At 47.5% G+C, this 24499-nt stretch overlaps 4 protein-coding genes across 15 annotated transcripts in view; 1 reads left to right on the forward strand and 3 right to left on the reverse strand.

Moving 5' to 3' along the window:
- Positions 1-24499, forward strand: part of LOC108151436 (protein furry) — a 49565-nt gene that overhangs the window by 21585 nt on the left and 3481 nt on the right. For all 12 annotated transcript variants that reach the window (XM_033386724.1, XM_017280040.2, XM_033386728.1 and 9 more), the window contains 9 exons: positions 17824-17943; positions 18036-18169; positions 18256-18354; positions 18425-18559; positions 18625-18796; positions 18864-18969; positions 19033-19368; positions 22260-23859; positions 23927-24433. In XM_033386724.1, the coding sequence (XP_033242615.1) occupies positions 17824-17943; positions 18036-18169; positions 18256-18354; positions 18425-18559; positions 18625-18796; positions 18864-18969; positions 19033-19368; positions 22260-23859; positions 23927-24433 (3209 nt within the window). The remainder of the gene's footprint in view (positions 1-17823; positions 17944-18035; positions 18170-18255; positions 18355-18424; positions 18560-18624; positions 18797-18863; positions 18970-19032; positions 19369-22259; positions 23860-23926; positions 24434-24499) is intronic.
- Positions 611-17278, reverse strand: LOC108151437 (galanin-like G-protein coupled receptor npr-9). The gene is made up of 7 exons (XM_017280047.2): positions 15624-17278; positions 10243-10385; positions 9899-10128; positions 9347-9471; positions 7154-7272; positions 7010-7080; positions 611-930 (listed from the first exon to the last, which is right to left on the reverse strand). Exons 1-7 carry the CDS (start codon positions 16335-16337, stop codon positions 833-835), a joined length of 1500 nt encoding a protein of 499 aa, XP_017135536.1. The 5' UTR covers positions 16338-17278; the 3' UTR covers positions 611-832.
- On the reverse strand, positions 19613-20541 carry LOC108151441 (serine protease 1-like). The gene has a single exon (XM_017280050.2). The coding sequence runs from the start codon at positions 20511-20513 to the stop codon at positions 19737-19739; it is 777 nt and encodes a 258-aa protein (XP_017135539.1). The 5' UTR covers positions 20514-20541; the 3' UTR covers positions 19613-19736.
- LOC108151440 (serine protease 1-like) lies at positions 21103-22027 on the reverse strand. Its single transcript, XM_017280049.2, has one exon. It carries the CDS (start codon positions 21999-22001, stop codon positions 21219-21221), a length of 783 nt encoding a protein of 260 aa, XP_017135538.1. The 5' UTR covers positions 22002-22027; the 3' UTR covers positions 21103-21218.

The following is a 24499-nucleotide window of genomic DNA, read 5'->3' on the forward strand; positions in this document are numbered from 1 at the left end:
TCAATTGTCCGTAAGTTGCCGAATTGCCAAATGAAAAGTCCCATTGAGCCCCCATTCAAAGTGGTGGGATGATGCGGGGGAGGGGATTAATCAGGTTAAATCAATTGGAAAATGAGAATGATTTAAATAGCAATTATGGCCATTCGGAAATCCAATTAAAACACAATTGTCGGCTTCCAATTTAACGAAATTAACATTTATTACATTTACACATCGCTCGAATAAACTGCCATAAATTGATATTTGGTTTTTGTTTGGTATTATTTCATCTTTGCGATATTGACATTTCCAATTAGATTCCAATTTCACGGATTTTCGATTGGAATTAGGCTAAAATTGGGATTTAATTAAGCGAAAAAAAAGAGTTGATTCCTTTGTAGATCTACGCGGTTATTTAAACACTTATAAATGGAGATTTTTGTCTACTTTTGTTTTGTTTTAATGTTGTTTTTTTTTTTTAGCTAGCTTGCTTTTTAATTTTTGTGCAATTTCCTTTTACTTGGCCTTGGCAAACATCACAAACAAATTTCCCCTGCACCTTTTCTTTCTTTTTTTTTGGTTTTTTTTTGTGTTTTGTATTCCTCTGAATACAAATTTTTTTTTTCTCGGACTTTTCGTTTTTTGTGTGCTTTATCTTTGCTGTTTTTTGTTTGTTTTTTGTTTCGTGTATTTTTTGTGTGTTTCGTTTGCTGCGATCTAATTAAAATCGAAATTCCTGCTTATCCATCCCCGGGCGCTTTTTCCCTCCATTTGCCATTCGCTATTCGCCTCTCACAAGTGGTGGAGGCATGGCAGCTGCTTTATAGCTTCGCACCCGCTTGTCTCACTTGCCTCACTTGAGTGGATGCAACTCGTGCATTTCGTTCCAGCAGTGCTGCGTCATCATCCGCCGACGGGTAGAGGTGCCAGTATTGCGGCAATATTCCGACACTGTCAAAGAGAACAGAAAGAAAGTGACTAAAAGTTGGGAAAAAACCAAGCAGAAATAGAGGGGGGGAGAGAAAGAGAGGGGGCCCTTTGATACCTCCCGCATACCGCCTCGTGTACTTATATTAAAATCTTTCTATCCCATTCCCTAGAATTAAAATTTCCAAAGCGAAAATTCATTAAATGGTTTGGCATTTTCTTAATGGGTCCACGTGTCGTATACGTGTCCGTGTAATGGAGGAGGGGTTCAGTCAATAATCACACACTCCGAGATTGATTCGTGCCAGCTCTATTGATGCTGGTAATAACTATGGTAATGGGATCCTGGGTATGCAGTTATGGTTAATTAGAAAACATGATTGTTTGCCAAGTTACGCTTCCTACTCGACTATTTGCAGAATACGTCTTGCTCCTGTGCATCACAAAGTGCAATGCAGATGCTGTTTTGTTAAGGAAGTACCAATTCATTCCGTCTTCCATAAAGGGAAGTCCTCGTGCACTGCTTTGTATCCAGGACACGAGCAACCCATAGTTGATAGATCTCTTTCCCTATGCCACACTGAGAGGGGACTTGAATTTGATTTTTAGCATGCTCTGCTCTGCCATATCAATTCTCATTAGTCGAAAGGATTATAGTGCAGGGACTTGAACCTTTTGGTAACCTATCCTTTTACACACATTTAATTGAAATTCCTTTCAAATTCAGAGCTTAAAGCCCCTCAAGCACCCCCCTGATATTGATGGACCACTCATCACGGATTTTATGAAGCATTTGGCATTGAAATGGTCCATCAATCAGTATACTAATCGCTTGGCCAAAATCCTATTTGGGCTTTTCCATATTTAGGTGTCGTTTATTTGGTTGTTGGACATTCACAAAGCCGCGATTTACGACCACATTTCCGGAGTTCTGTAATGGCACAAAAGCAGACTATAAATTCGGTATTTTGGGTTTCTGGTCCCGATATTGTGATCCCGATTCAATGGGGGGGGGGGCTTATTGCCACTCCAAAAGCTTATTTGTGGGTGATTTCACCTGCTGACTGCTGATGGGTACGAAACACGTTTTTCGTTTTTCGCTTTTTTGGGTGATATCCAATTGAAAGCCAAATATGGCAATCATTTTGCATGGAATATTCCAAATGAGGCTAATTTAAAAGAATATCTCAGTATCGTTCCCCTCATTGTGTCTTGCCCTTTTTTCACTCGAATATTGTATTGTATTTCACGGCAATCTGAGCTAATCAATCATCCGTATTCCGTACACCGTACATTGTATAGAACGTATCCCTTAAAATACTCGCATAAAAGTGCCAATATAATTTAGCCAAAGGCAATTTCCATTGAATGCTTCTCCGCTCCAGTCCACCCGAATTGTTTGTTTGTTTTCTTTTTTTTTTTTTTTTTTTTGAGTGTGTTTGTTTGTTCATTCAAGATCTCTGCCGCAGGGCCATCATGATTATCCTTGGCAGCAGCTATTTTCAGCCGATCCAATTGTACAGACAGACAGACTAAACCTCTTCCCGCCCCCCCCGAAACACTCATAAATATTCTAAATTAAAGCCAAAATTATATGCTCGACACTGTGGTACATACATTTTTTGCAGGCTTCCTGACTTCCTTTTTTAATTATTTTAAATGTATCTTACGCAACCGTGGAATATAAATAGCCTTTCGCCACTTTAGCGACTCGAGGAGGTGCTCCTTGCTGCCTCTCCTTCTGTCGTCAGGCTTTTGTGGCGTTTTCTTCAACATTTTTTAAGATGATTGCCATGTGTGTGGATATTTGGGGGCTGGCAAGATTAATGATGACGTTCCTCGGGCTGTCCTTGACGTATCTCCTTTTGTGTGTCAGCTTTTTATTCACTGAATTATTATATAAATTATACAGTCGGCCACACAAAAGGCAACGACTTCTCACGTCATCACAAGTTTAACTTCTACTCTCAAGAGCTGGCAAGACATCATCGAAAGCTTAAGTGAAATGTTGTGTAGCACTCGATTCGGCTCTGTTCTGTGCGGGAACTCTCCCAGGACTGTCTCGCGAGTGGACTTTGCCCTCTAGGCATGGATATCAACAGGGTCCCAGGGCACGTTCAGTTCATGAAGAGAACCAGCATTTTGTAGGGGAAAATCCAGCATTATTAGGCAATCCACTTAATAAATTTCCAGAAACTAACCACGTACCCTGTAGAAAAATGGTTATCGGCTATGGTACGGAAATGATTTCTAAAAATTTCAAAACTACAGCCCATTAGAACGTTTTAAATGGACAAGTTTTGGCTAAGGGAAACATCTCTTCAGGTATAAAACCTCTCACAAGGTTTAAATACTCGTCAGCGGATGTACGCCGGGGTGCGCCGTATTTCATTAGAATACCAGTGTTGGAAACGTCAGTTCAGTGAAGTTTTACACCGAAACAGTGCGCTGAAATAGTCTTTGAGTTGTCGAAATGCTTGAAAAAGGTCTCAACGGTTACTGGTTTCAACAAAACGTTGCCCCATGCCACACTGTAAACCAAACAGTTCACTTTTTACAACGAAACTTCCCTGGACGTCTGGTATCGAAAAATGGAAATATTGATTGGCTATTCAGGTATTCAGATTTGACTCCTCCGGCCCTATTTTTGTGAGGTTTTTGAAAAGCAAAGCCTCATACCTTTGACGAGCTCAAGGCAGGCATTCGTGCCGCAATCATCGCTATAGCCTCCGAGAGGCTCGAAAATTTGATGAAAAACGCAGCAAAAAGCGGGCATTTTATTGAGGCGATCACTTGATGGACCAAAATGGACCTCATATTTGAAAAACGGTTGTCTTTTCTTCATAGTTATTCAATCGTCTAAAATTTGAAGCAATTCTTTGGTATTTTAATACAGAAAACATCCTCCCTGCCGAGGATTGTCTTACCGAGGTAGCACCATTGTCTAGAACTGCATCAGATTTACTTTTATCAGTTGTGGCATGCTTGAATGGCGGCATTGGAGGCACTTCGAGAGACTGAAGCGAGTGGCACTCGCACCGCTTCTCCAGAGACGTGCACTGATTGACTTGGGGGCTGGGGGCACACAGACACAGACAGAGAGAGGGGGGATGGGGGCGTGTGGAGAACGTGACAGGAGGCTTCGGTAATTTATGGCCAATAAGCAACACCGTAATGAGAGCGAAGGAGCAGACGGACGGACGGACAGACGGACAGACGGACAGACCGACGAGTGCGACCCGCGAGAGTCTTTCTATTGTGGCTATTGCATTCAGCGCACGTACCGCGGGGCGTATGAGTAATGCCTGGCGAAAAATGCCAAGAAGAAAATGTATTTGCGAAAACTCAAGATACGAGCCCCGCCTTGGGCCGTGATTAGGTGCGGATTGGCCATGAATAGGTAGCCATCAGGCACTTTCAGGAAAGCGATTTCCTCATTAAAAGCGCCAGCTCAACGAGGCTTTGTTTCCGCTTATGGGAATCCAATTCAGTTTTCCCATTGGCATAGGATGTGATATGGCGTGGCGACTGTTTCCTGGGAAAAACAACTTTAAAGCGCTCTCAAAGAGCCACTCCGCCCCCGGCTCCGGGCTTGGAGTTCAGAAAACAAAAAAGCAAACAAAATGCCAAAGGAACCAACAGTTTCACAAACAACAAATAGCCATTATTTTAATAACTCTCCTGCCGTGTGTTTTGGAATTCTAGAATGTAATTCCATGTGCTGCACTGCAACTGCTCGACAATGCTGCCTGCCACACACTCCCACTGCCACTGCCACTGCCACTCCGTCCCCCTCAAACAAACACTGACACCTTGGGTATTTAAAGGCTGTCAATATTTGCACCGAGCACACGACGAACGACTCCATCCCGTTTGATCTTTTTCGGAGGCCAGAAGCCTACCGCCGGTTGTAGATTTCATTTAATTTGATTTGCTTTTCACATTCTCTTTTGCCACATTTGTCTACAGCTCCTTGCAACCTTCGGTGCTCCTTCTGCAGCACTGGCTGCAATTCGTTGGGTAACCGTGTGGCCTTTGTTCGCCCTTAATGAATCGGCAAACACTTTTAATTAACAGCCGACGAAAAACCATATTTTAGAATAAATATAAAGAACATTTTGATGGCTTCCAATCAAACCAGTGAGTGGGGAGGGGGAACCGAGACGGGGATGGGGACGGGGAGGGATGAGTGCCTAAGAGATTGGCACTCCCTGCCTTTAGTAAGAAATTAAAAATTGATGCCTCTCCCAAAGGTTCGGCTCCGGGAATCGTAAAACTAAATTTAACGACTACTCAGAGAGGAGACCGAGACAAAGAAAGGAAGCAACCACTGTCTGCTCGGGGATCAAGTGCCTCCAGTGCCTCTCGACCTCACTCAAAGCTATAAAAGAATAAATTTGAATTTGAATTAATATTGAATCCATATCGGTGGCACGGCACACACCAAACTATGGAGCAACATTTGATGTGAGGCAGACTTTAGTGCATTAAAAATTGATACCCATTGAGAAATAATATTTCCTAATAGTGCCTTTCCCTTTTCTAAGACATTGTTGGGTTGGATGGTTCAAAGCTAGTGCATATTCATCGAAGAAAATGCTTTTTAAGCTGCTCTCCTTAATGGCTTAAACAAAACTAAAACTCTGCGAATTTTGCCTTTTTTTTGTGGGAATAAGAGACCTAAATAAAGGGAGCAACTAGGGTTCAATAAACCGACCGCTCGGAGCCGTCCTTCCCGCTAGTTTTACGCGTCATTTCCCTGGCACATTTCCTTAACAGAACCAGAACTAGGGAAAAGTGGCACAGTGACGGATGCTGATTTGTTTGCCTTCGTGGAGGGGCAGCGACTCAATAAGCCGGAGCTGTAAAGCCCTGACCGGGGCGGGCGTTTATTGCAAAAGTTTCGCCCTGGCCAACATAACAACAACATGACAGCAATTAGTGATCCTGCAACAGGGTTTCCGGGGTCCCTCGGACCCCAGCCTCTGCTACTGGCTCCCCTTCGAGCCCAGCCCCATGGCAAATTGCATTGCTGAATTTCATTTTCCAGCTGCTGACACTGAAAATGATGCGGAGAAAGTTGGAGTGGTCTCTGTTTAATCCCTTGCCCCATCTCCGTCCTTAGCTCTTCTGCTGGTGACATCTGTTTCTGTTTATTTTGCTCTCATTTGAGATATGTTTGGCTTTTGTTCAGTTTATCTGGAATTTTGTTGCCCTAGCAGGCACCACCAGAGCGAGCGGAACCTCCAATGATAATTATTTGTATATATTTCCTATAGGATATAGTTGCAAAGTGGATTCGTCACTCCATGGCGGCATCTTAAAGCGGATCTAATCGGCAAAGGCCACCCACCAAAGGACCAGCCAGTGCCCCGCATCCTCCTCTCTGCGACAGCCTTTTTTCTCTTGTGTTTTTTTTTGCGGTTAAACTGCAGCTGTCGGACGCAGTCCTGTTGGCGATTGCAGGATCTGCAGGACTTAGTCAGCTTTAAGGAAAGCTTAAAAGTAAATTGTAGAAAGTTTTCTTTGCCGCTAAGTCTTCTGACTCGAGGGCTTTTCCTTGCGGAAATTTAAGCCCAGACCAAAGAAGGGAAGCACTTTTCAGAACTTGAATTGAGGTGTACTTAAGCGTTGAACTTCGATTGCCAGAGGGGTCTATGTCTATCCTATTAGATTCGCTGGATTTGTATTCTAATTGAACTTTGTTGTTGGTATTTCTATTATATTTCTTAGATAGATAGATAGATAGATAGATAGGGACCTTATTGATTGATAGCAATGCTGCCTGCAGAAGAGGGCTCCACCCCACCTCCCAACGCATTATCTTCTGCTTGCCAATTGAGTTTTCCTTTCCTTTAATCCTTCCTTTAATTGGATGCCTAAAAAGATACCCCGAATCCACTTAATTGAAATGATTCTGCTGTAATTACTCCTCGTATTTGAGGACGAGCCCAGACAATGAGCTGCGACATCTGTTCGCCGGTTAAATTCAAACCAATTAAATTCGAAGGTCGTCGAAATACGAAAATCGTATTTGTCGAATATTGAATTTGCACTTCAGTTTCCGTGTGTGATTAAAATGTGTCTGAAATTCCCGACTCACCTGTCACCTGAGTGTTGCCCGCCTCTCGCTGGGCGGCGGAGACTCGCCGGAAAATGCTCAGTACTGCTTTGCTGTGGTGGCAGGGGCGGGGGGGAGTGAACGGTGAAATATTTACTTGCGATAATTTGCGGGAGATTTACTTACCGAAAATTCTGTCCGCTGACGCAGTAGAGCACAAAATTGATGCCGAAATTCGTGATGAAGAAAGCGTGAAATATATATTGCAAAGCAATTGTTGAGTTCTCATTCCTGGCCGATTCGGTCTGCAAAGGGGGAGTGGGAGATAGTAAAAACGAAATCACCTTAGAATGAAGTACATGCGTCAATTAGAGCCTTCTGGCTGCTGGCTGCCCCGCCTGCTGCCTCGCTGCCATTGGATACAATTATATTTATGAACCGGCCCACGTCCTGACCCCCCCCTGACAACGGACTGTGCACCGCTTTGGGCCCTGAGCAGAGTTCAAACCGAATCGTTGGGGGAATGGGGAACATAATTCACTAATTGCCAATGGCTATGATAATGCGTGCTTTGTGTCATTAGTTACAGGTACAGGGCTTTGGCATCTATTCGCTCTATGCAGCTTCCCTCCATCCGCCCATCCATCCATCCATCCATCATACATATGCATGCACGGACACGTGCCAGATGCCCCTGCCCGGACCCCTCGTTGACCTGTTGAACTACAAATGGGATACGCAAAGACACAGTGTGTTTATATGGCTGTCGAAGAGCCTCTTTCCTTCCACTCAATTAACTTTGTGTCGCAATCAATGTCTGAGTTCTGGCCCATTTTTAAGTTGGCATGTGAACTTGGGTGTGAAAAGCAATTTGAACGACTACCCTGCCGGAAGAGCATATTTGTTTGCCCTTTAGAGCACAGCTTTAGATTTGGGCCGGAGGATATGTGTTTGTTGGATATTGGATATACATTAGGCATTGGGTTTTCGATCCCCCCACGGATTCATTTGTAATCAGAACCAGTCCAGAACAGTCCTGCAAATTTGCAACTGCATATTCAATGATTCATTCAGATAAAGTTTGCCTCTGTTTTTTGTGGCGATTGAAACTTCGGTGTGGATTGTTTTCTTTTTGTTTCATCCTGTGTGTTCTGAACCAAAATTTATTCATTTGACCGACTGTCCGAACGGAAAGTGTGTTTTGCATACGAAAAATCTGTCAGAGGCTGTGACAACTTGAGGCATGCGGCATGCGGCAGAAGTTCTGGGAAATAGCCGAATGGCCCATCAGCACGGCTCAGCTTTTATGGACTGAGGGACTGAGCCCTCCCCACACCGACAGAGAGACAAGAAAACTGATGAATTTCCTTGCTGGCCAAGCAGAAGGTTTTTTTTGCCAAGGCCTTGCAGGGAATAGCAATATGGAAACAATATTTCTCTAATGAATTTTTGCTAATTGCTTGTAAAATTGTGTTGTGCCTGAGCAAATCTCAAATAAATTCCAATTATGCTTTTATGGCACAAAGCAATAATAGTAGTCCCTTGTATTTTTTGCTAATCATTATGAACATATCTCACTCGTTGAAAGGGCATAAATCTCTGCATCGCCCAGCCCCCAGTTGAGGCTTTATTTATACATGAAACTGATTTTATTTTTACGGTTTGCGAGTGCCTCCGAAGTGCACAAACTAATTAAAGGCTAATTAACACCTATGTGGAGCGGAGCGGAGGGGAGCCAGCCCTTTGCCATGCCAGCAGCAGTCAGGCAGGATGGCGGGAAAGCAGGATGGCTGTCGGGCAGGCAGTCGCTGGCTGTCTCTGGCGAAGGCATTAATACGAGTGTATGTTTTGCCTTTTGATGTAATTCATGCATTAAACAAGGAATTTGGGGGCCAAAGCAAAAGGAAGGATGGAGCTGTAGCAGGATCATTAGGGAAAAAGAATATTACACATCCATTGGCTCTGGATACGGCTCTGAGAATAGTTTGTCGTTGCCATAACCACGGGACGACCTGTTTTCCCTGGATCTGGGACTGGGCCTGGACCTCGGCATTTGTGGGCAAATAATTAACAAAGGACAGCTGCCGACGCGGAGAGCCAGCAATAAGAACACAACTTTCCTGTTCTGAGGCATTACGGATGCCTGAATAACGACCCGTCCCCATATTGATCTAATTATTTGGGTCAAGGAGCCGAGGCAAGACCATTGTCTCGACGCACACAATTGGTAAAGGTTAAGGAGGGATTGTTTTCCTCAAAAAAAAAAAGCTGCAGTGGGAGTGCATCCGGTCAGTCAGTCAGCCAGCCAGCCAGCTCTTTTATTCTCTGCTGCATTCGAAGTAATCAGAAATCAGGTATCAGCATTTCCACATTACTTACCTCCCAGTAGGCCTCGATGCGCAGCAGGCAGCTTGGCAGATTCAAGCACACGAAAACCGTCGAGACAATGAGCAGCATTTTGGTGACCTTCAGCTGCGACGAGTTCTGCACCTTATGGCGACGATCTTTAAAGAGACAAGGGAAGGCAAGATAAAAATTCAGTGAGTTAAGGAGTTGAGTTGACAGCAGTTGTAATTAGTTGCAAATTATATAATAGTTGCTAAATTGTTTGACAGTTCTGTGTCTGTGTCTGTGTCAGTGTCAGTGCCAGGGAGAAGTTGGTGCACAGAATGACGGGATGGCCCTTTTGGATGAGTTTTTTGCGATTCTTAAATGTCACATGCTGAGACAGTGTGCCCTCTTCTCTGTTAATTGACTCAAAAAAATTCCAACTGAAACTTAAATGGCTTAAAAGAAACTTTGGCCGTGCCCGGGCCCGTGCCTTGTTAACTTTTTCTCCTCTTTTTCTGGGAAGAAAATCTCGTTCCAAAGTGTCGGGCGAGTGTCATAGATATGTTGTTTTCCGAATGAGAAGTCATCGCTCGCTCTCACCTGACTTCTTGGTAATCTCGCAATGGTGCTGACAACTGTTTATATGATGCTGCTGCTGGTGCTCCTGCTGGTGCTGGTGCTGGTGCTCCTCCTGCTGCCTGGCCACACTGTGCTGTCCACTCGGATGCGTGCCAGTGGACTTCTGGCGCTTCAATGATGCCGAAATGCGATACGAGGCGACTGCCGAGGGGCTCGTTGAACTCGATGGCATGCTGGTTGTCTGCGGCTTCCTGAAGGACACAACAAAATATATGTTTATTTGTCATGTTACGTCCAAGTGTCCATTGCCCAGGGGCATATGCTAATGCAAATCGAATGAGACATAGGCCAAACAATCAACTCACATCCTGTGCATGGTGAGGGTCCGTCGGACGGTGGCAAACTTCCACACCGTGCAGCCCGTGCAGGTGTTCAGCACGGCGATGGTGGTGAAGGGCACCGCATAGACGACAATCGAGTCCCAGTAGTTGAACAGGGCCAGTTGCTCCTGCAAAATGGCAAACACAAACAGAAGCCAGAAAGAGTTGTTATTCAGGGTGATAATTCGATTTGCTTTGTGGTCTAATCAACATGGCCATATACGTAATTTAGTCCTGCACACACTGCTCCCCAGAGTCCACAGGGCTGGGTGGACTCTTATCTAGTTTGCTGTGCATTTTCCCCGCCAAAAGCTGCAAATAATCCAATTGAAAAAACTGGGCCACCAGTGGCCAGTGAAACCCGGCTTAAATTGGAAGAAAATTTCGCTTTAAACGAAGCCTCGAAACTCAGCAATTTGAAGTTTTTCCAGAAGAGTTTTTCTTTTGATTTTCCTTCGCTCTTTGTGTGCTGAAAGGAAAGCCTCTACTAATTTGCATACACTTGGTGGCGAGATATTAAATGGAATTATTTCTAGGTCCACTGATAAGTTCCCTCTCTCTCTCTCTCTCTCTTGACATACTTTCCATCTCGACGAAGCGGCAGGGTGGGAGGTGGGTGGGGAAAGCCAAGCCTTTGGCTCGAATGCCTTGTCGAAAAACTATTTTCCCCGCGCTTTTCCCCACTTATTATACCCGGTAATCGAAGAGATCAAGAAGAAAGGGATACTGTTATTGTATTCGTGTGGGACGTAGTTAAGGGGCAAAAGAAAGGTGGAATCAATCCCATTTAAGTCTGTGCTTCCTTGGAAGGGAGGGGGTATAATGAAACAGATATTATTTATCAGATTGGTTATATTCCATTGCTGAGTACCCAGTAGTCGTTGCATTTCACACTCCGCTGAAGCCAGTCGAGACCCGACCACTTGCCCTCGGTTCAGGGTTCTAGCCAGATAAATTCCTGGCCGCCTGCATATTTTCATGTCTGAAATGTTCAATCTGTAATGTCCCAGGACACTGGGACTTATCCATCGGACAGATGTGGGCGGGCGAATGGCCATCCGGCCGTCGAGCTCTGCTCAGTCCTGCTCTGTTCTGTTCCATTGTGCTTCTGGCTAATGTCCGGAGCAAACAATGCCATTTGTTTCAATCACAATTAACCAAAAATGGATAGGAGCGTAAGCATAAGCGCATTATTATTCTATGGGAAGGAGCCATTTGCTGCTTTTTGTCTAATTAAACATGCTGGTCTCTCCGTCACTCCGTCTCTCGGTCTCTGGTTAAAATTTAAGGCCAACCCACTTTAAAGATGGAGTTTAAGCCCCACTTCACATGGTTGTCTGTTGTCCATTGTCCCTTGTCCGTTGTCTGCACTCGCAATCATCGTAATCATCCTCATCAGAGGGGGCTTGTTGTAATTCCATTTACATAATTTCAAGTGTTGGCAAGCATGTTTCATAACCATTCAGAATATGTTAATCGCCAGCAGAGAGGAATGAAATCAAAATTGTTTAACAAGTAACCATCCATCCATCCATCCATTCATCATAGAGCTGCCGCTGAAATACATTTTATATTGGGCATAAATTTCAGGAGCTTTGCCGGCAGCCAATTTGTTGTCTCTTTTTTTTCTTCTGGAAACTTTTAAATCATTTTCAAATGATGATTCTCATCAAAATTTCCTTCGTCCTTTTTGCGTCAGCCAAAGGCCAAAAAGTGAGGCCCCAAAAAGGTGTAGGATTTTTCTATTATAATTATTATATGAATTATATATGATATATTGCGTATACGAGTGCTATTTCTCGGCATCGCATGGGGGCATGGGGGGGGGCTTGACCGTAGGCTGAATGATCTATTGATTGGATATTTTATTTGGCTTTGACCATTTCCCCCATGGGAAGGTGGGGGAGGGAGTCCTCAGGGCTTGTAAACATCTCGGACGGTCCTGAAATGGACTGTCATAGCAGGCAAAAGCCGGGCGACTTGACCAAAAGCATTAAATTTATTTACTTCTCCCATTTGTTGTTGGCTATTGTTGGGTTTACTGGCTCCTGGGTCCTGCTCCTCCCCGTCAATATTTTACGGCTCGTGTGTTGTTGTATTTTTATTGTGTGTGTGTCGAGTGGATCAAAGTGTAATAGCTCGTAAATTTTCAATCAGCAGACGACGTTGATGTTGCTGCTGGTATTTGATGCTCATGATACCCGTACACGGAACTGTTATGACCGTATAACTAATTCCAATTGAAACTTAATTCTTATTGGCTCCTGCCTTTGACCGACCGCCTCGATGGCCAGTGGCCGGCCTTCTTCATACGCTATGGATGATGTTGAGCCCCTCCCTCCCTCCTTCCTGCCTGCCTTCCTTTCCATTATCAAACTGTAGTATGCATTGAGCCATTAAAAATCTGCACAAAATTGCAAAAATGTTTAACGAGCAGCCAGAGTATCTATGCCGGTCGACACACATGTGGGTCTGCCCCGGGGCCGGAGCTGGAAATTAGCCCATAAGACTTCTTAGACACTTCCTGTGACCGTTTAGCCTTCTGTTTCTCTGCTCGATTTCAATTTGGCTTTGCATCTGCTCCCAGTAACACATCAAAGGGATAAACTTGCTGCGCCTGCTGCTCCTACTGCTGCTGACCCCCATCAGAGATGGCCAGAGATCGCCAGAGGCTAAAAGTGAGGCTGCCGCTGCTGCTGTTACTTAAATGATATTTAATTTGAGGCCATTTTCTTAAATTTCTGCAGCTGGCAGGCTTTTATATGGGCTTTCGATTCGCACGAATCGCAAAATTACCTTTCGTCAACTTAAACAATGATTTCAGAGCACCACAAGAGTGCCATAATATGTCTGTCGATTCATTAGAATCCCATTCAGAGTCAGAGACAGCGACAGCGACTGAGACTGAGAGCAGTACCCTCGTGAGTGTCAACTTGGAGTGCTTCTTGCCGCAACGGAGGCAGCATCAGCTGCCCGCCAAGGGGAGATGCGAGGAGCCCCCTTCTGCTGCTGCTGCTGATGCTATTACCCAATGATTTGTTTCTTTCAATATGCCAACCGCCAAGTGCAGAACGTCTATTTACAGCTAAGAACCGATGTCTGTTTTAAAATTTATGGTCCCTCCCTAGGACACGGCGACTGTGTGTGTTCCCCATTTTCCAATATTCCAAAACCGCAAAATGTCGTGGTGGGGGGGAGTCTACTCCAGGCATTCTTTTGCCACTCAATTGCTCCCATCCATCCTGGAATCCTGGCATCCTGCCAGTTGTCAGAGGACCAAAGGAGAAACCGCGCATAATTTCGTGGTCTTCAGACAAGTGAAGCGCCATCTGTTGGCAGTCAGTCGGGCGGATGGCAGGAGGCAGGATGGCAGGAGTCCTGTTATATCTCTATACACGCGGCTGATTGAATTTGAATATCCCTATAGCCCTATATCCTGTATCTGTATGGATGTATGAGTGTATTGCCATACATATGTATGTCTATCATCCATCATCCATGGGCTGTCTGTTGTCAGTTGTCTGTTGTCTTTTGTCCTCGCTAAGTCGTAAGTAGGCGCGACTCTTTACGCTTCATTGTTTGGCCAATTTTGCTAATAGGCCCCGTCTTGTGTTTCCTTTGCTGTACGTCATACACCTTGTCCTTGTCCCAAGTCCTATGTCCTGTGGGAGAGCCCCCTGTTTGACTTACAGTGTGTCTGGGTACACACCGAAATTAGCATTGAATTTCAGGCCGCCTAAAAAGCGTGACTTGAACCGTGCAAGAAGCGAACCGAAAGAACGAACAGCAAACAGCTGAGAAATAAAATGAAATTCGAGATTTATCGGGGCAAGCGAATTGAAATTGTCACTGAACAGAACCAATTGCCATCGGATGTGCCTGGAAAAGAGCACGGTCAGGGACGGGGATAGGGACGGGGATAGGGACGGGGACAGGGACGGAGACGGGGACTGGGGCCAAGACACACCCAGGCCGAGAACACGCGCTGCGGCTTTGGGTTGTCCTGTCATTCCCAGTCCCAGTCCCACACCCACACCCACTCACAATCCCACTCCTCGCTTCCTTTCCCTGGGTCTGGTGTCCATGAAAAGTATTTGCCTTGCTTTACGAATTACAAGCGTTCCTTTGTTTTTTATATCTTTTGCCAAACCACAAGGAACTAAAAGGGTATATTGGGTTCAGGCAGAAGTAGTAGATCCCAGGGAATAAATAAAGCTATGACCAGCCAATAATTACAGTTTCCTCCATTAAAATCTTAAGCATTTCATGGCAGCCCACATATTATAGACATTATTTAGAGAGAACTACAAACAAATCATAAATATAAAAAGCGAATCGTAATGGCAGCCAAAACAAATAAAAATAGATGCCCAGATATAAAGATGGTTCTTTGTTGTTGAAATTATTTTTCAGTTTCTGTTTGGGGGAGCTTGTAGAAGAGGGTACTGTGCAGTCGCCAGTCTTTTTATTGTGTTGGCCTTTTGGCATTTTTGACTTGCTGACGCTGACGCTGTCTTGGTGACACATATTCGGGGGATAATTTGTGGCGGCCTTTTCTTCCGCTAATAAATGGTTAATTTGTCCGCACAACACAGCCCACGCAGCGGTATATGTATTCGACCCACTAATTGACTAATTGCTCCAGTTCTCTCCAAATTATCGTCTCCTTAGTCTCCTGCCGGTGGGGGGAAGCGTGAGCCGCATATCTTAACGACATTTATTGGGTTTGGGATTGGGACTGGGCCCGGGTTAATTGACAAGAGTGTCAGTGCCATGGGAAGCGAAAGTAACGAGGGACTCGAACGATATAAGCGGTTCAAAGGTACAGCTGGAGTAAATGGCGATGACAGAAGGGTTACTGGTCCCCATTTCCCCCTACCAACCAGCCAATGGATATGCTTTGATTGTAATTTTGAGATATTTTGAAAACAATTCGGTAGGCCATTTATTTGTGCACAAACGAAAACACATTCTGCGCCTTACCCATCTCAATGCATGGCAAATTCCAATAACAATACTAATGGCAGAGCAAAAATTCACGAATACCAGGAACCCATCCATTCATCCATCCATACATTGTAAGTATGGGTGGCCCGCAAACGCACCTCTCGTTCGCTCAAAGAGTGGCGTTACCAATGGCAGCCCAAATGAAAAATTCTAGGCAACGGAAGAATGCGTTTGATGAAGTTGGATTTTGATGTGTGACAGGAAGACGTCTGCATCAACCAGAAAAACATTCTATATGTTTAGTATACTACATCAAACACAAAAAGTATTTCCCCCACGACCGTACACCGGTGCGTATGCGTATGCGTATTCGTATGCGTATGCGTATGCCTGTGCGGATGTTGGGATACGATACTCACTTTATATTCCGTGTTGAGATCACAAATAGTGGCATTTAACTTGGGTATAAAGACGGGCTTGGCAATCAGGATGTAGGGCAGACAGTGCAGACATCCGGCCAGAGTCAGGCACGCGAGCACTATCTTCGCCCGCCGGACAGTGCACATGGTCTGGCGCTTCAATGGATAGATGACCGCTATGAAGCGCTCCACGGTGAAGGCCACCACAAACCACACCGAACAGAAGCTGGCCAGGTAGCTGAAGAACGTGAAGAACTGGCAGAAGTAGTTCTTGTTGTAGATGTCCACATTGAGGAAGTTCAGCCACTGGGCAAAGAGCCCGCCCAGAAAGCAGGTGTCGCTCACGGCCAGCGCCGCCAGGTAGAAGCTCGACGATAGCTTCCGTAGCTTCGTCTTGAAGAAGACAAACACGGAGAGGATGTTGCCGATGCTGCCCGTGCAGCAGAGTATCGGAATGTAGTACTGGTGCACAAAGTCCCCGATAAAGAAGGCGATGCGCAGCATCTCCTCATCATCGCCGGACATGTAATCCGTAGAGTCGGGCGTTGTGCCGACGGCCAAGCTTGCGTTCCCGCCGTTTTCCGCCGTTGCATTGCCATCGCTGAAGGCTGTTGTGGCTTCTGATGTTGATATGTTGCTGCCACTGCCACTGCCACTGCCGCCGCCGCCGCCGCTGCTGCTGCTGGCTATGGCCTCCATATAATCCATGTCCATGGTGCTAGATAATGCTGCCAATGTTTTGATCTGTATCTTTAAACCATTTCGCACTGTGTTTTCTGTCTTTGAGAGAGTTCTCTTCGGTCTCTTGTGGTTTTATTTTGTTGTTTATTTAGAGATACAACTAATTAATTGCATTTTTCACTTACACTTTTCGCTCAAACTCAAACAAAAACATTTGTCTCTCTCTCTCTCTCTCTCTCTGGCAGGCGATAATTGGCTTTTTTTGGCAAACTAATTTGTGGTTTTGCCATTCCACTCCGCCACCTTTTCGCCTCTTTCGCCTTTTCTTCAGACAAGCACTTGTCAAGCCAAACAATTAAGAGTTCCGACCACACACGCCACCAAGTGCTTTAATTGAGTGTTTCCTGCACTTGAGATTCGTATTCTAGAGATTCCATTCTTTGGCATAGAGTACACTGTTGTAGCATGCTTCCACCAAAAAAAAAAGTTATTCGAACTTTCGATTGCCGTGCACTTAGTTTTTCCCCCCCAAGCTCATTATCAGCGGGAAATCTTTCGCGCGAATTCCGTAATGAAGTAAACAAAAGCACAACAAAGTATATTTTCAGGTGGACTTCAAAACTTTTGCCACATATTCAAAGTTTTTCCCGGAAAACTTCTGCTCGCCTGCTGATCTGTTGGCCCACCGCTGGCTTCTTGGCGGTCTAGTTTTATTTTTATTTTTAATTTGAATTTTAATTTTTTCGAATGCCAAAACTTTTTGATTAAAGTTTTTACTTGTGGCTGGATAAAGTAGGGATTCGTGGAATTAAATGTGAGGGGATATTTTATTGGATAAGAGTTCTCAATGGACTTCTGGAGTTTTGAGCTCTGGTTCCGGCTCTGGCTCTGGCTCTGAGTCTTTGACTGGATCTGGTTTCCCTTCTGGCCAATTCGACCAGCCAGCAGGACAATGAGTGCGCAACTAAGCCGAGACAATGGCAACGGCGGCCTTATAAACGACTCCTGACGTCTGATGGGGGCCGCCCCGTTGGAAGGCGCCAAACGAAAGCTCTTTTCCTCGTGCCGCCGCTGCTGCTGTGCTGCTGCTGTCGGCGCCGACGCAGTGGCTGGCTTTCATTCATAAATTCAACAGGTTACAAGGTCAGGGCTGGCAGGAATGCCAACAAGTGTCCGGGCACCTCGCTGGGGGATTAGCCCAGCAGCATTGTTAGCAGGCGAACGCCATTTTGGCGGCAAGACAAGGAGCATCTTGTGGGGCCCCTTGCCGGGCGGGAAACCAAACAATAGCAAGCCGCCATTCATGTTGCCGGCTTTGGCTAGTGGGGAAAGCTTTTGCGGCAGCACTGGAATGCGCCCAAGACCATGTGTTGCCAAGTGGGGGAAAAAGCTGGGAGCTGGCCACAGTCGCCTGCGGACGTTGGTCGTGTCCAGAGCTTCGCCATGGGCTTGGGTTGGGCTTTTTCCTATCGTATTTGTTTCCCTCATCTAACTTTTCTCTTCTCCTGTTTGATTGCAGAAGACGACAAGGTGGGAACTCTGGATGTGCTCCTGAGCAGCGCCTACTGCCGGTCGCAGCGATTCCTCTCCAAGCAGCTGGCCCAGCTCCGGCCAGAGCTCACCATGTCCATCTTATCGGGTGAGTGGATGTGGCTGCCTACGCCCCCTCCTGTTCCTCCAGCAAAGACTTGAATCGTTATTTTGTATTTGTTTCTGGGTTGGCGCTTGCAGAAATAACCCATCGGTTTCAGAGTGCCCGCGAGGATGTGCGCGCCCTGCTGCTGCAGTGTCTGCTGCCCTGGTTGCAGAACATGGAGCTGGTGGCCACGAGTGTGCCACCAGCCACGCCTCTCTCCTACATTATGGTAAGCGAGTGGGGGCACGAAATTGCTTCCTTCCGAAATGCTCTCCGACTCGATTCTAACGTTCGTTTCCTGCTCTCTTCCGGCAGTACTTTCCGGACTCGGGCACACGAGGGCGCCGCGAGGGCACTGGCTCCACAGAGGCTACGGAAATGATTCTGAATAATCTCTTTTACATCACCTCCAAGGTAGGACAGACTCTTGTCGTTGTCGCTTTCAATCTTTAATCGCCTTTAATCTTCCGCGGCGGGATTGCAGTTCTCCGATGCCCATCCGCGCGACATCGAGGAGCTGTGGGGCACCTTGTGTCAGTTCTGGCCCAACAATCTGAAGGTCATCCTGCGCTATCTGGTCATCATGAGCGGCATGGCCCCCACCGAGCTGCTGCCCTATGTAAGATATTCTGTAGGATTTGTTTTGAAAAAGAGAAGACGCTTATCTTCGTCTTCTGTTACCAGGCAAAGCGAGTGGCTCTCTATCTCGCTCGGAGTTGTCCGGATCGACTGCTGGACGAGCTCATGGCCGAGCTGCAGACCGTCGAGACTCTGAACTGTCTGATTGAGCGTACGGAGACGCCTCCCTTCTACCGGCTGACCAGCATGCGGAAGGCCTCCAGTCACAGTGCCGATGGTAGCTCTAGAAATCAGCTCTCTCTCTCTTTCTCAATATTAACATTTATTCCATTCACGACTGGCAGGCCAAGCTGTGGGCGGTATTAATGACTCCCGGATTCAAGATTTGGCAGTCGAAAAGGGCACCATACACACCAAACGCCACAGCGGCGAGGATCCCATTAAAATTGGGCAAGTTTCTGAGAGATGTTATCTCCTTTAAGGCTCTCCAACTAATGTTCATCCCACCCGCAGAACCTGCAAGTCGGACAGCGGCATTCGAGCCTATACCCAAGCTGCAGCTGCCGCAGCCGCCGCTGCAGTCACGCCCGGTTCTGGTGGAAGTCGCCCGCCGCGCGGTGCAGACAAGATACGGGCCGCCTCTGGTCCGTCTATACTGCCCCGACCGGAGGACATACTGATCAACGACCCGGAACTGCGACAGGAGGAGAATGTGGAGCTGCGCGGTACCTCGGATGCGCCAACAAATGCCCACCCACATCCGCTGCCCATGCCCGAATATGGGGGATACTTTGCACCACTCACCGAATTCTTGCCGGATGTCAGTCTACCCATCAGCGGATTCCATCGGTGAGTGCCTAATCACAGTAGCGGTAGCGGACAAGCAGACAGGTCTTCTGTGTTCTTGTTACCAAGGTAGAACGAATAGGGAATATTTTGCAGCCTCGTGGCCCCTCGAAGTATGGGGGCTACTCGATAAGTCATTAATTGGAATTTTCTACCGAGAAATATGTGTAATATTCTGCCCCGTCCATTTCAATGGCTAAGAACTGGCTAGTGTTTACATACGCCTTAAGAAACAACGCATCAATCATTCATTTATCAATCAAAGAAAAGAGTGGTATATGTAACGAATTGGCAGGTCTTTCGAAATACTCATTACTTTAGTATAGCCACACAGAGACGTGGTAAATTATTACAAGAACAGATGATCAAAGTTAGTAATAGGCCACTCCTGAGTTATCGCGAATCCATTCCAAGTGATCGGTGACACGGGTGTAGCCGGAAGGTCCATTCTTGCACGAGGTGGAGGCAAAGGTTATCACGCCCACCAGCATTGGGCTGTCCTGCGTGACCAGAGGGCCACCAGAGTCGCCACCGCAGACGGACCGTCCGTCCGACTGTCTTGTGCACATGTCAGTGCTGGCCACAGAGCCATAGGATTGGGCACACTCATTGTTGCTGATGATCTGCACGTCGATGCACTGGAGCCAGTCAGCGAGATTGCCATTGTCCATGCCTCCCCAGCCGCAGGCGACGCACCACCAGCCCTCGAAGCGATCTCCCTGTTGGTCGAACTTCGGGAGAGGAATGCTGCTGACCACATTGGTGAACTCCACATACGGAGTGCGGATGAGGCCGATGTCGTGGCCATCCGAGTTGCCAAAGCCTGGATGAAGGATAAAGTTCTCCCTCCTGACGTTGTGCTTGTACAGGCCGTTCCAGCCCCAGTTTGAGCCGTAGTTGATGTCCACGGAGTCCGTGGTGAGGCAGTGGGCCGCCGTCAGAACCCAAGTGTTGGATATTATGGTGCCAGCCCCGACGGCTGCGCTGTTGCTGCCGTCGTTGAGCAGGAACAGGCCGACAATGTAGGGAGCCTTGCCTTCGTTGGCTGGATAGCCATTGACAATTCGTTCGGTACGATTGAAAGTGGGACTTCCACTAGCAAAAGCCAAGGCGGAGGCCAACAGTAGAATTGCGCACGATAGCCTCATGGTTAAGCTGGAACTTAGATCTCCATGGGGTTGGGTGCGATCTTATATACCATTTGGTAGCTGCTACCGGAGGCTATAAGTATTTTGCCTCTTATCTGTGCAGATAACGTTATTTTTTTATTTATTTTATTTTATTTAATAATGTGGTGTTTCTACTGGGACCAGTGTGGTCTCTTTTGAAGTACACGAAGCAAAGTTTTATTAGTTAGTCACCAGTACTTAGAATTCATTGATTTTTATGCCGATAAGCACTATAAGCACCATAGAGACTCTTCACTATACATTTAATTGCTCGAGAATTGGTTTACTTTGGCTTTTTCCAGTGTGGTCGCCCAAAAATCGCTATCACTATGGAAATCTATGGAAAGATTTTTGGCGATCGGTGAGTGAAAGTGAATGAAAGAATGAAATATATTTGCTGATTGTGTGTGTCTTGAGCATAAGTCGATATACAATATGTAAGCACTTGAACAAAGTCTTTTCATATGTTCAACCGCTGTCCGAACGAATTTGTGTGCCATGTTGTATGCGTGTACGAATCATGGATCCATCATAGTGCACCAGAGCCCAATGAACCGTCAAAGTTACGTACTGTTTTTGAATGCTCGCGGTGTCAATTACACCGAAAAAAATATTTATTTATATATTGAAAGAAAAGAAAAAAAATAAAGGAAAGCATGTTTCGTCGAGCAGCTATGACCAAAGTTAGTAATAGGCCACTCCGGATTTTTCGCGTATCCAGTCCAAGTGATCGGTGACACGGGTGTAGCCGGAAGGTCCACTCTTACAGTTGCCGGAGGCAAAGGTTATAACGCCCACCTGGGTGGGATTGTCGTGTGTGACCAGAGGGCCACCAGAGTCACCACCGCAGGCACTCTTGCCATCCGACAGCCTGGTGCACATGTCGGTGCTGGCCACAGAGCCGTAGCTCCTGGCACACTCGTCGTTGCTGATGATCTGCACGTCCATGCACTGGAGCCAGTCAGCGAGATTGCCATTGGCCATGCCACCCCAGCCGCAAAGGACGGTCCACCAGTTCACGAAGCGTTCTCCCTTTTGTCCAAACTTCGGAAGGGGGATCCTGTTGACAACGTTGGTGTACTCCACATACGGAGTGCGGATGAGGCCGATGTCGTGGCCAGCCGAGTTGCCAAAGCCTGGATGACGGATGAAGTTCTCCTTCCTGACGTGGTGCTTGTACAGGCCGTTCCAGCCCCGATTCGATCCGTAGTGGATGTCCACTGAGTCCGTGGTGAGGCAGTGGGCCGCGGTCAGGACCCAGTTATGGGATATCACGCTGCCTGCCCCGACGGCTGCGCTGTTGCTGCCGTCCGTGAACAGGAAGAGGCCAACAATGTAGGGAGCCTTGCCTTCGTAGGCTGGATAGCCATTGACGATCACGTTATCCGGGCTTAGATCCTCAGTACGATTGCCTTTAGCGAATGCTAAAGCAGAAGCCAAAAACAAAACTGCCAACGATAGTTTCATGATTGCACAGGAACTTGGATATCCACTGGGCTGGCTCCCAGCTTATATACGATTTGGGTAAGGGTTCTCTTAACATGGTATATTCTGTCTGGGAAGTACTTCGGCTAGGGGGTAATTAGCGATAGAAGCTGACACCGCAAGATATCAGTATCTTTGACCCCTAATGGCTCCTAATGACATTCTGCAAATGTAATTAATGGAAGAAACTCTTTAGAAACTCAGAGTCCCATCTCATCCTCATCTTTCTCTCATTTGCAGATGCAACGTGGCCGTGATGCTGCTCACAGACATCGTGGTAGATGGGATTCCGGGCATCGACTGGACGCTGCACCTGCCACTGATGCTGCACATTCTGTTCCTGGGCCTGGACCACACGCGCATCATAGTGCGGGAGCACTGCAAGCAGCTGTGCGTTAACCTGCTGATCGTGCTGGCCGAGCACAACGATCACCTGACCGTGGCCCGCATCCTGCTGAACAGCGAGACGAGCAAACTCGACCTGGGCCTGACCGTGCCCGCCCTGCCCGTGATCGACAACAATTTCACGGAGCTCCACCAGCAGTTCGACAGCTATCTGCTGCACGTGAGCCCCCAGGCAGCGGCATATGCCCTGCAGCACAATCTGTCAAGCTCCACCATCATTGCGGCGCACTCCAGCTCCAATCAGCAGAATCTGCCGCAAACGCCGCATAACGTGCAGCAGGCATCTGGCTGCCAGACAAGCGCCAATGCCACGCCCTCGGGTCTGGCAGCCACACCTGCCGCCCTGCAAATCAACCCGAACAATTCGGAGAACTCGGAGGTGCCGCTCATCCACGCGGACGAGCATGCACCGCCCCAGCCCGGCCCGAGCATGCCCATAGCCCACGTTATCAAGAGCCTGCTGAAGTTCCTTGCGCAGGACACGTGCCAGCCGCTGTGGAACTACGAGGACATCACCGCCAAGGTGTGGGCCGTCAAGTCAGCGGAGCAGCTGAGCTGCTTCCTCAAGCACATGGTGAAGGTGTTCGCGGACAGCTATCCACAGGCTCGCATCCCCGAACGCTGGGCACAGACCGCCCTGCAGCTGGGACTCTCGTGCTCCTCGCGCCACTATGCCGGTCGTTGCCTGCAGATATTCCGGGCCCTGAATGTCCCGATCAACTCGCGCATGCTGTCGGAAATACTCTCCAGGCTGGTGGAGACGGTGGCCGAGCAGGGCGAGGACATGCAGGGTTATGTAACGGAGCTTTTGCTCACTCTGGAAGCGGCCGTGGATAGCCTGGACTCGGACTTCCGGCCGCTGGATGTGATGAAGGACATCTTCAAGAGCACACCCAATCTGAACAACAAGGACGGCGGTCCTAATTCCATCCTGCCCGGCAAGAAATCGCCCTCGGGCATGACGCCTCAGTCGTCCAACTACTCGATCCCCAGCCATGGACGCAGCACCAGCTACTCGGTCTCCTACTGCGGTCGCAAGGCCAACAACTCGCCTTGCGACAAGCAGGTGGAGCTCAGGAACCGCGCCTCCGGCATCGACCTCGAGCGCAGCGTTGTCTGCAAGTTCGGTGTCGGCGGAGTGGGAATGGGCGCAGGCTCGGCCCTGTCGCGATCCCGTAGCGCCCAGAGCCTGAAGATGCTGGGCGACACGGCCACGCAAGACGACAAAATGACGATATTGGCGCAGCTATTTTGGCTATCGGTGTCGTTGCTGGAGTCGGACTACGAGCACGAGTTCATGCTGGCTCTGCGCCTGCTGACCAGAGTGCTACACCGCCTGCCGCTCGACCGTCCAGATGCGAGGGACAAGGTGGAGAAGCTGCAGCAGCAGCTCAAGTGGACGGCCTATCCGGGTGTGCATGCGCTGCTCCTGAAGGTACGTGTTCTCAAAAGTAGAAAGGTGTAACTAGAAAAGTACTAATCGAATTATATTTGTATTCTAGGGCTGCACTCACAGTGCCACCTACGAGCCGACGATCACGTTGCTCTCCCAGTTTGCACCACTGCTTACCCTGCCCGTGTGCGATCCGACCCAGAGTTGCGCCTTCCCCATGAACGTCATTGCGCTACTGCCGTACATGCTGTTGCACTACGAGGACGCCAACGAGATCTGCATACGCAGTGCCGAGAACATTGCGCAGGTGTCGACGGAGTTGGGGGCCAAGCTCGAGAACCTGGGCACCGTGATGTTGCTGTACAGCCGCAAGACCTTCTGCAAGGAGTCCTTCCAGTGGACAAAGTGCGTGGTGAAGTATCTGCATGACACGTACGCCCACATGGGCCTCCACATGGTGGCCTTCCTCATCGAGGTGCTGGAGAAGGGTCCGCAGCAGGTGCAGGTGCCCGTTTTGAATGTCATCCACTGCATGCTGCACTATGTCGACCTGTCGGCCCCCCAGGCCCAGACCATCAATGCGGATCTCTTGCGAGCCATCGGAAAATACTTGGATGTAAGTCGGTCATGGAAAAGTGTTCTCCCAAGAGCTGAATATTCATATTATTGCTGTATGTTTTTT

Source organism: Drosophila miranda, chromosome XR, assembly GCF_003369915.1.
Source record: "Drosophila miranda strain MSH22 chromosome XR, D.miranda_PacBio2.1, whole genome shotgun sequence".
Taxonomy (NCBI): Eukaryota; Metazoa; Arthropoda; class Insecta; order Diptera; family Drosophilidae; genus Drosophila; species Drosophila miranda.

Excerpts from the sequence above, each read along its gene's own strand:
- LOC108151437 (XM_017280047.2), bottom strand. The coding sequence starts at position 16,337 with ATGGACATGGATTATATGGAGGCCATAGCCAGCAGCAGCAGCGGCGGC. Across the intron at positions 7,273-9,346 it reads GCATCGAGGCCTACTGGGAG|ACCGAATCGGCCAGGAATGA; the intron begins GTAAGTAATGTG and ends CCCCCTTTGCAG. Across the intron at positions 7,081-7,153 it reads GTCAGCGGACAGAATTTTCG|CAAAGCAGTACTGAGCATTT; the intron begins GTAAGTAAATCT and ends CTGCCACCACAG.
- LOC108151441 (XM_017280050.2), bottom strand. The coding sequence starts at position 20,513 with ATGAGGCTATCGTGCGCAATTCTACTGTTGGCCTCCGCCTTGGCTTTT.
- LOC108151440 (XM_017280049.2), bottom strand. The coding sequence starts at position 22,001 with ATGAAACTATCGTTGGCAGTTTTGTTTTTGGCTTCTGCTTTAGCATTC.